Source organism: Pundamilia nyererei, unplaced genomic scaffold, assembly GCF_000239375.1.
Source record: "Pundamilia nyererei isolate P.nyererei 1_Seehausen unplaced genomic scaffold, PunNye1.0 scaffold00096, whole genome shotgun sequence".
Lineage (NCBI taxonomy): Eukaryota > Metazoa > Chordata > Actinopteri > Cichliformes > Cichlidae > Pundamilia > Pundamilia nyererei.
The window spans coordinates 1,117,564-1,128,227 of record NW_005187497.1 but is presented as its reverse complement, the minus strand read 5'-3'; the positions used below and the strand labels follow the sequence as shown (position 1 = coordinate 1,128,227).

The 10,664-nt window shown below is 40.0% G+C and overlaps 1 protein-coding gene across 1 annotated transcript; it reads left to right on the top strand.

Annotated features, from left to right (window-relative positions):
• Nucleotides 1-1,728: 1,728 nt before the first annotated feature.
• Nucleotides 1,729-7,785, top strand: LOC102192513 (guanine nucleotide-binding protein G(s) subunit alpha). The gene is made up of 7 exons (XM_005740024.1): nucleotides 1,729-1,781; nucleotides 3,055-3,128; nucleotides 3,256-3,314; nucleotides 3,557-3,677; nucleotides 4,543-4,673; nucleotides 5,475-5,542; nucleotides 6,155-7,785. Exons 3-7 carry the CDS (start codon nucleotides 3,257-3,259, stop codon nucleotides 6,299-6,301), a joined length of 525 nt encoding a protein of 174 aa, XP_005740081.1. The 5' UTR covers nucleotides 1,729-1,781; nucleotides 3,055-3,128; nucleotide 3,256; the 3' UTR covers nucleotides 6,302-7,785.
• Nucleotides 7,786-10,664: the final 2,879 nt, after the last annotated feature.

The following is a 10,664-nucleotide window of genomic DNA, read 5'->3' as shown; positions in this document are numbered from 1 at the left end:
TTCTCTGAGAGGCGGCTGCAGGCCAGTGTCTTGCCTTGCTAGTTGTAAGAATAGAGCGTAGACAATTATTCAAAGCAGACAGCCGGGCGGGCCGAGGAACAGAGTGGGAACGCAGTATGTTAGCAACTACTCTGTAACAAGCAGTCAGGGATTACTTAAAGCATTTTGGTTGGTGAAGCTTTGCAGAGATTTAAAATAAAATTGGTTAGATGAAGTTGCAAGCAGTGCTTTAACACATCAAAGCCATGTCTGTTCATTTTTTTAAAATTAGCAAGCATTAACTGTGTGGCTACACTTTAACACTACTGCACTATAACTCTCATCCCTGCTTAAAACATGCTGCTCAGGGGAAAGCTTTAATATTTAAATATTGTTCCGCAATTTCGTGAAGTAGAAATGCATCAGAATAAGGTACATTAAAGTACATTAAGGTTAAAGTACAATAAGGTACAATAAAGTACATTTAGCGTATTTGGTGTTTTATTTTAACAATTTGTATGGAGGTAATTTTCAAGTTTCTTTCTGCAGAAAGACTCCCATTGCATTTCAAGCTATATCTGTCGGAGACCCTGTAATTATTTGTACTGCATTTCAGGTCCATTCAGTATTTACTTGAGATCTTGTTGTTTAATATAACATGGTAACACACACGAGGAAGGGCTAAAGTTTAATATGCAAATGTTTAAGTTTGAGAGCAGAATCCGTGATTGAAACATTTGCATGATATTAAAGCTGCGATTGTGAAGTTTTCAGCTCAGTTTCTGTAGGAAAACTGCAGCACTTGTGCTCGATCAGTGCAGGCGAGTGCGACACTGCTGCTTAAAGATAATCACCAAATTCCTTTCGGTATAACTGGCCTGAATTCAGCTCACTCCTCTTTCCATGCCACAGCTGAGCAACTCTTCTTTGATAATGTTTACCTCTTTACATCTGAAAGTCCTGTCTGGACAGCTTGGAAGTTTAATTTTCCACCTTCATTTTATTTACATGCATGTGCAGTGGCTCGAAGGGAGATGATAGGGAAGTTGGTTTTTTTTCCTGTGTGAAATTTAGGCAATCTTATTAATGCTGGTGTGCATGTACACGACGGGTACTAGTGTAAAAGTGTCTGTGGTCCAGACAACTCCGAAAGAGTCGTCAGGCTGCCTCGCACACCTTGAAAGCAGACACCCGTTCACACAGACCATTAACATGCATTTGGGTAGGCGCTCTTCAAAATATGAACGCGCTGTAGGCCTGCATACCCACCCACGCACACACACACACACACACACACACACACTTCTCCTTCTGTGCAAGTACTACTACAGCGGCTCCATTGACGAGGCTTCTTCAGTCTGACAGAGCAAACGGCTGCCGGTGACTCAGACTGGCTGCCTCTGATCTCGCTGCGATTTCAAACACTCGCCCCCTCGTGGCCATTCAGGGACTCATATCCTCCATGTTTCCCGAGCTCTCACTGCTGTGCTCGGCAGCAGCGCTCGGCCTGTGTTTGTGTGCGTTTTTGAAGCCAAACTCTTCCAGTCTGATAGGTTGGTGAGTTAAGGAGGATTTTAAGTTGCGTTTACAGTTCAGTAGGTTTTATTTTGAAGATTACCGTGGTTAGTTAAAATGGACTGATTTACTGTGAAAGTAAGCAATACATTAGTTTTATTGTAAGATTGTATATATATTTTTTCTATACAGTTCCAGCTGAGATTTAAAAGCTTTTGTGTTGTCTTTGCAGCTTCCTAGACCGGATTGATGTGGTCAGGCAGAACGACTACACACCCACTGATCAGGTGAGGCAGTCAGCACTCAAACACCAGTTATAACAGTTTTTATCATTTTTATTTAGTTTTGTAAGTTTCAGTTATATTCTGTTATTTTATTGTTTAAAAATGTTCACCAGTGTTTAGTATATTCTATAATGTTCAAATTGAGCAAAAACGAAAATGGAGAGTAGTTTTTGTTTTCTATTCCAGTTAATCAAAATGTTTTTTTCTCTTGTAGCTTTCATTTTTTGAGTTCACTGTAATAACACAAACAGGATTGAAGGTGATGAACCACCAGAGCAAAGCCTGTCAGACATTTGCATTTATTCACCAAACTCAAATAATATTGCAATAACAACCTGTAAGCAGATTTTCAGGTTCCCATCATGACACACTCATGCTCTGTGTATATTATTTGGAGGCACCTGTGCCTTCCCTTCTGTGACGTGTCAAAGTTTAATCTTGGGGAAACTCGAGAAGAAGTAAAAAGTGTGAGTGTGTTTAACTGTGTAGCCGGAACCAGACAAAGGATGTGAACTGCAGTACGCGTCATATCATACGTGAAACGAGCGTGTGCAGATGGAGAAGTTCACGTCCCAACGACCCGTGTGGACGTGGAAAGCATGAAGAGACCTTCATGACGGCATTGTAATTACGCATCACCACTGAGGGCAGCAGAGCCATGCACAGGGCATGTTTGCATATAGAAAATGTGTGTCATTGTGTTTGCAGAAAATTATAATTACCACATTTGTGGCAGTTTTTAAAATCATAGTTGGTGAATACTTTCTAGATTTTTATGTACAATCAGCTGTGATTAGCGTAGAAGCGAGTAAGAACAGTGCCGTGGGAAATGGAAAGTGAATATAGAAAAATTAAAAGTAAAATGAGTGTGGAATTTATCTGCTTTTATTTGATTTAGATAGTCAGATAAAACTTTGAATTTGATTGTTTTTGACCTGTTTTTACAAAAAATCTACTCATCTACAAACACTATTCATTATTAGGTGTTATTATTCAGTATGTCTTATTGAAAATGGACTATATGCACAGCTTCTTTTTAAAATTATTTTATTTATAATGTGTATCAATACGGATAAGTGCATAATATGAACTGTGCCACACATCCTGGCATTTAAGTTTAAATGCTGTTCCCTAGATGGACTTTCAAGACGCACGCATCAGTTATCTTTATTAGTTTTATTTCCTCGCGAAAGTCGACTTTTTGCCCATTTACTGCCATTTTATGCTTCATTGTCCACTTGTGCTTTAACCCTCCTACTCCTATTTTTTTTTCCAGGACCTGCTAAGATGCAGAGTACTGACATCTGGGATCTTCGAGACAAGATTTCAAATAGACAAAGTTAATTTCCAGTGAGCAACCTCAATGTTTATTTATCACGATGTGTGCGATAGAGCGAAAGTAAAAAAGTCAAATAAAAGGATTAATACTGTTTTAAAAGTGTAAATATAAAACTTTTTAACTTCCTCTGTCTCTCAGTATGTTCGACGTTGGAGGTCAGAGGGATGAACGGCGAAAGTGGATCCAGTGTTTTAATGGTAGGAGATGATCCTGAATTATTTCTGAAGTATCTAACACTCACTTTGCTGCTTTTTTCATGTCATTGGGTTTATAAAGTTACTAAAGCAGATATATATGTAGTGTTCAGGAATCCGTAACTGGATTGAAGCATGTGCGTTCATTTAAAGTCCAAGTTGAGAACAAGGTTGTGTATCTTCAGTTTTTGGGTATTTTTATTCATAGTGGTTTTATTAATCCTGCTCTGTGTTGTGTGCCGCAGATGTGACAGCTATCATCTTTGTGGTGGCGAGTAGCAGCTACAACATGGTGATCAGAGAAGATAATCAGACTAACAGACTACAGGAAGCCCTCAATCTTTTCAAGAACATTTGGAACAACAGGTCGGAGACAAATTTTTCTTTGGACACATTTCTTTCTTTTCTGTTTTTGTCTTTTTTTGTTTGAAGGTGAGGAGACAAAAGGGAGTCATAAAAGCCAAGAAATGTTGCTAAAAAGACTATAGAAACTAAATGCTGTGACACTTTGGTCCCTTTCTAGCTCCCTTTATGTAGAAGGTAAAGGGAGCAGACATAAGAGCAACTTAAGAGTGAAGTATATGATTACTGTGACTGGTAGTTTTCCATTGTTTGGGCTAAAAGAAAGTCATATACAACAATACAATACAATAATAAAACTTTTACTTTGAGTTGAGAGGAATGCCTAGTTACAAGCCATCTTGCACACAGCAGGGAAATACGGGGGAAAAAACAAAGATAAAATAGGATCAAAAGAACATGAGACATGATGTGAGCTTTCTGTTAGCTGTGCAAATGAAAACACAAATCAAGCTGGGAAGGTTTGTCATCTGAGGGGCTGCTGCTTTTGCTAGTTTGGTAAGAGAAGTCATTTCTTTTCAGAGATAAGTACAGTAAATTTAAACAAAGCGCTCGATACGTTTACGTGAACGGTGCACTAAAAAATTCTTCTGAAAATCAAGAAAATGTGAAATTTCTGATTCAGGGTGTATATGTAGAGGGACAAAGCTCTGAGCAGACACCATGTCCGCCTTTGACTCCATATGGGCTGTTTATGGCAGAAGCTCTAAGACCTTTTAAACCCAGAACTCCAGAGAGTAAATTATTGCCGTGTTCTCCAGCCAAAGTCTATTAAAATGTAATTTCTACTTTTAAAACAGTGACTCTCCAGCAACACATGTTTTGGGTCTGAAACTAACCTTGGTCTGAACTTGCTCACTTCCCTCCGCAGGTGGCTACGGACCATTTCTGTAATCCTCTTCCTGAACAAACAGGACCTGCTTGCTGAGAAGGTTTTGGCAGGAAAATCTAAAATTGAGGAGTATTTCCCAGAGTTTGCACGCTACACTACGCCTGATGATGGTAAGGCTGGCGCTCTTAGATCTGCTCATCTTCATCTTGCTGTCAGTCTTTTTTCCCCCCAAATATTATCCCTGATGATACACAATAACATCCCCAGAACTGTCCACTTTAATACAATAATATTTATATAGCTCCTGTTAACAACTTTCATCTCAAGGAACAAGTTAGAGAGCGTACAACATCAGAGGGAGAAGCTGTATTATCCAAAAGTTCACTATGAGCAGGCACTCCAGAGAGACCACCAGCAGACCGAGACTCAAAGAGGGGAAACAATCCAGAGATGACAAAGAAACGGGAGCGTGGCTACAGCATGAACAAAAAAACTGGAGAGTACACTTTATGATGTGCAGATGTTGCATATAAACCGACCAGAGCCAAAGCCAGAATAACAAAGGGATGGTTCATGATCACCTAATACAGTCCTCCCTGGGAGCTGGTTCCACAGCAAAGCAGCCTGATAACTGAAGGCTCTGCCTCCTGTTATCCAGTTAGATCGTGTGTCCGTGTGACTTCACGGCCAGAGCTCTTGGTTAGTTTGAGTTCTGAGTGCTCCATCGAAATGTCACACATGCTAACGCCCGCAGGGCACTGACATGTTAATATGTAAACATGCTGAGGTTTTTCTCCTCACGCTCAGTGAGAATCAGTAGTTACGGTCCTGAGATCAAGTAAAGTATTGGCCATTTTTACCAGTTTAACTCTAATGTGGTTTATTCTGTGGTAACAGTGCTGCACCGTGTGACTATTTAATGCTGCAGCGTGAAGGTGACTCGAATGTGACCAGATTTCTTCTTCCAACAGCAATACCAGAGCCAGGTGAAGATCCCCGTGTTACCAGGGCAAAGTACTTCATACGGGATGAATTTCTGGTGTGTACAAAAGTCAAAGAGGCAAAACCTGTTTTGCCTCTTTGACTTTAGTTTCCCTTTTTTCTTTTCCTTATATGACATAAAAGACTAATATGAGGTTTGAGTTATATTCCTGACAAAATTCCTTTAGAGGCTGATTTACATTTCCAAATTGGCTTGAACTCCACTCAGTCTCTCTACTCTGGCACTGCTGGAGGAGCTGAACATAGTTTCAGTGTTTTTGAGCATTTGATGGACCGCTTATGTCCCAGAGATGTAGATTTTGTCACTACACCAGAGTACACAAACTATCAATGTGTATCAGTGGGTGAGTATAATACCTGCCACTGGAAAAAAGTTCTCCCTCAGTTTGGTGTTAGAATAATTATATTTTAATGAGTATACTGCATATATAAGTGTTCTCTGATTTTCGCCCATAAGGTTTTTTTTAACTTTGGATATTAGGAATGTATGACAGCTCAATAGTTACATTAAAAAAATACATGATAATATAGAAACGATAATATACAGATACTCCCTTCTATATAATAAAAAGTGGTAGACAAGTTTAGATCAGCGTTACTCTGCGGGCATCGTCAGTACCAACTAGTCTTTGTGTGTCTCTTTTCTCAGAGGATCAGCACAGCCAGCGGAGACGGGCGGCATTACTGTTATCCCCACTTCACCTGTGCGGTCGACACAGAAAACATCCGCCGCGTCTTCAATGACTGTCGCGACATCATACAGAGGATGCACCTACGGCAGTACGAGCTCTTGTGATTGGCAGCGGCGTCCAATCTTACTTAACTACCTATCATCATACCTAGCTAAACACCCCCTCCCGACCAGTTAGCCAATCACTCATCCACTTCCACCAACTTCACCTAACATCTGAGCAAGCGACTGAGCGCCTTGCCCTCCCCTCCACTCCGATACAGCTTCTCCCGATAAACACAACTGCAGAAAAGCTGAACAGCGGAAAGACTCTTTTCAAAACAAAGGAAACGTTGTTACAGATACACCACATCATCAACTATCAGCCTGGACTGACTGCTGTACTCAGCCACACTTTGACCCAGGAAAGAGGGTCAGGACTGGAATCCCTGAGTGTAGGCGAACTCTCCTTTTAGCTCTCTCTCAGTTAAATGAACACACATGCTCACAGGTACACAAACACACACAGATATGAGAGACGACCTCAGATAGGTTTTAATACCGCAGTAAGACGCATACACTCTCACAGAGCCTTTCAAAAGTCAAGTTCTACTGCTTTCCAAAGTTGGCAGAGGCTAAATTGAATAATGCCTTCTGAGAGGGACGAGTTTATTCACCTAGTGCTGAACACGAAGGAAGAGAACGGCGGACAGCGAGGGTGGCAAAATGATACAGAGGAGGGCTGTTTTGTGCCCAGGGATGGACAGATGGACTAATTGACTAATGGCTGCCTGCGGACGTGAGCGTGACTCTAACAGAAGACCACACGGCTCTTCAAGAATCCAACCAAGGAGGGATGCAGAAAATAACAACAGAAAAAAAGAAAAACAAGTAAACAAGATGAATATCATACAATGCATAAACTCATGCATACCAGTGAACTTCATGCAGTGCAAAAAATCCAAGCTATATATATAGATATTTATATATGTGTGTATATAAATATGTATATATATATATATAAATATATAAATATTATATATTCCTGTAATAACGCAATTCAACTTTTAAGTTTTTGTTAGTTTTTACCCCATGTTGTGTGTGGGTGTACACTGTGTGTGTAAGATCTGCCTTTGTGCACCATTTAAACCTCCAACAGACACACACACACATACACACATATATAAAATATATACATCCTCGCCCCCTTTGCTCCTGCTGCTATTTGACAACTATTGAATATGTGGAATTTTTATTTAACAAGGAAAGCATGACGACGCAAAAGGAACGTACGAAGTTGAAGAAACGACTCGTCGGGGCTGGATGCGACATTCTGACCTGGCAGCACACACGGACACACTAACACACACACCCGTGCACATGCACTCACAGGCCTCCTTGTCCACACTATGACCCACCTCCACACCGTTTACCTTTCGTCTTGTTCTCTCACTTCTCCCATTCCCACCTCCTCCCTTCCTGGCTTTAAGTACGTCTGTCTTTATTTTACTGCTGGACTATTATTCCTGTACAGACTGTAAAATGTATTATTTTGTACAACTTTATTGAAAAAAAAAAAAACAACTTGTAGAAGATCCCTGTGCCTTGATCACGACTGTACGTGTAAAAATGAGCTAATATGTAAGTTATGTTTCACTGCGCTGTACAGCTGGACGGGTCTGTCCCACCTCGTCCGGGCTAGCTCACCCCTCCCGCTGGGGAGGGTGGTTGTGGGGTGGAGGGGGACGGGGAACGGGCATCGGATCGGGCGGAGGCCTTTCGTCTGTTGCTTAGTTTCCATTTTATTCCCACATTTGTTTGTTCGTTGATTCATTTGTTTTGCTTTGACTCTCCTCTGGTTTATATGATAGCGTTGGAAAAAAGAAAAATGAAGGAAAAAAGATAATAAGACACACCACTTTAATGCTGTGTAGTGAACGATACTGAATCCTAACACAATTTAATATATATATAAAATATATGTCAGATTTTATATTTTATATATATGTACTGTACACTTACCTCCCCATCACCCTTGTGAGCTGTCGCCCGGGTTTCCTTTGCACTCTGTCCGTAACCTGCAAATATTTTCAGGTGGTGGCAATTCTGGGTGCAGCGGGGTGGGTGTTCATTTCTCTTTTTTTATTTTTAGCTTTAACTCTTTTGGAGAGGAGGGAAATATCCAGTTGCAAAACATTGCTTGTTTCTACATAAACCAAATTCTTTTTGCTCAAACAAGAGGAAACGGTTGTTTTAGTCTTTGGTTTGTTCTTAGAAATCGGTATATTAGATCAACATTACACGAGCTGAAGCAGTCGCTGTCTAACACCTCAGCCACGCAGTGAATCCAGTCTTTAATGATTAGTGGGGGGGGTTCATATTTTATTAACCTTATTTTCTTTTCTTTTTTTTATCACAAGTGGTAACTGTTCAGCGTATATCATGTTTTATTCATATAGAGAAAGAACAAAGAGTGCATAACAAATTAAAAAATAAAAACAAAGTCACATATACACTCACCAGCCACTATATTAGGTACATCTTGCTGGTACTGGGTTGGACCTCCTTTGGCTTCAGAACTGTCTTAATTCTTCATGAAGAAGGTGCTGGAAAAAGATTCCTCAGAGATTTCAGTTTATAGTCATATGACAAAATCACACAGTTGCTGCACATCCATGATGCACATTTCTCGTTCCACCACATCCTAAAAGTCCTCTGTTGGGTTGAAATCTGGTGGCTGTGGAGACCCTTTGAGTACAGTCACTATTTTAAACACGTTGAAGAAACTAGTTTGAGATTATTCAAATTTTGTGAAATTGTGCTTTATATAAAGGAGATGGTTCAACTGTGATCATAAAGGAATGGATATGGTCAGCAACAATACTTGCTGTTTAAAGTTTGGTACTAAAGGGCCAAGAGTGTGCCAAAAAATGTCCCCACACAATTAGACCACCAGCAGCCTCAAGACACTCACACACGGCAGGATTTATCCGTGCTCTCATGTTGTTTAACCCAACGTCTGACGTCTGCAGAAAACAAGACTCATCAAGACGGAACATTTTTCTGCATACCTTTGTTGTAATGAGTTATTTGGGTTATCGTCTTACCTGTCTTGCCTTCCTATCAACTTGAAGCAGACTGGCTATTATGCAGAGCACCTCTGCTCAGTGGATATTTTCTGTTTTTCAGACTAGTAGTAGTCATTTTAATTTAAAAAAAAACTCAAGGTAAAAATTATTAAAAGAAAATCAACTCTACAAATACGAAAATATAGAACAAGTGAAAGAGCAGCATGTTCACAATGGACTTGACAGAAACTACGAGGCACCTCAGACTTGACTAAAAGGTGAGTTTCAAGAAATGATTGCTGCTTTCTGGATGAGCCCTGCAAAGTCTTGTCAACTTTGGTTCTTAGTCAAGAGCTGGGGTCTGAAAGAAGTTTGGAGGAGGACCTCAGTGACCTAGAGCCACAGTATGGTATTAGAACTATTGTTCTATATTGTGGTGCTGGCTGATCCATGGAGTTCTTTAAAAGCAAATGATAAATAAATTAAATCTGTGATTTGCGATCATCCCAAAAAGTCAAAGATTTTCTTCATACAGCATAAGTCAAACATTTCATGGCATTATCGACTAATGTGGCAGCGTGGCAGATCCACATGTTGGCAATAATAAATATTCTCTTTTTGAGAGATGTAGCCAAAGAGTAACATGTAACGAGAGAGAAAAGGGAATAAAAGAGGACCTAAGATGGAGCCTTGAGGAGCACCACATTTAATGGATTTTCTATATAATTATAGGCCTGGAAACCAATGTCCCTTCTTTAGTTTGGGACATTGGTTTCCAGGTCCATGGACTATTGCTTTTACCAAGGTATACCTCATAAACTGGCAAAAGAGTGTAAGGTTAGTTTTGATACTCTTTTTTTTTTTTCGCTTTTTATATTCACAAGTCACATACGAGTGGGGATTTTACAAGAAAAAAAAATTCTATTTTGTAATTGAGTTTCTACAATATTTGCTAGTTTTCCATAAGTCAGTTTTTCCTGTATGTTGTACATCTTAGAGCAGTGAATAATAACACAAGATTTTTTACATTCAGACATCCAAACCGCCACACATTTTATGATTAACAGTGTGAAGGGAAAGTATTAGGGATGTAAATGTAACAGCCTTGCAAATTGCACACCCTGTTTCGCTGTAGGATTATATGGTGAAGCTGGTAGCTCAGATTCCTCCAAGATTTTGCAAGTTGTTGACACTTAAGGTTAGGCTACGGTTACTTTGACCTCTTGGCGAGACAAATATAAATATATATAACTCCATCCATCCATTTCCACTTCTGTCATGGGGCCAGGTGGGGTACACCCAGGACACGTTACCAGTCTTCTGGAGAGCTACAGTGGGGCAAAAAAGTATTTAGTCAGCCACCGATTGTGCAAGTTCCCCCACTTAAAATGATGACAGAGGTCAGTAATTTGCACCAGAGG

What these genes read in the sequence shown, in the direction of transcription:
- LOC102192513 (XM_005740024.1), top strand. Translation starts at nt 3,257, where the DNA reads ATGTTCGACGTTGGAGGTCAGAGGGATGAACGGCGAAAGTGGATCCAG. An exon ending in AAGAACATTTGGAACAACAG is followed by an intron (nt 3,678 to 4,542) that starts GTCGGAGACAAA and finishes TTCCCTCCGCAG; the next exon opens with GTGGCTACGGACCATTTCTG. An exon ending in TCATACGGGATGAATTTCTG is followed by an intron (nt 5,543 to 6,154) that starts GTGTGTACAAAA and finishes CTCTTTTCTCAG; the next exon opens with AGGATCAGCACAGCCAGCGG.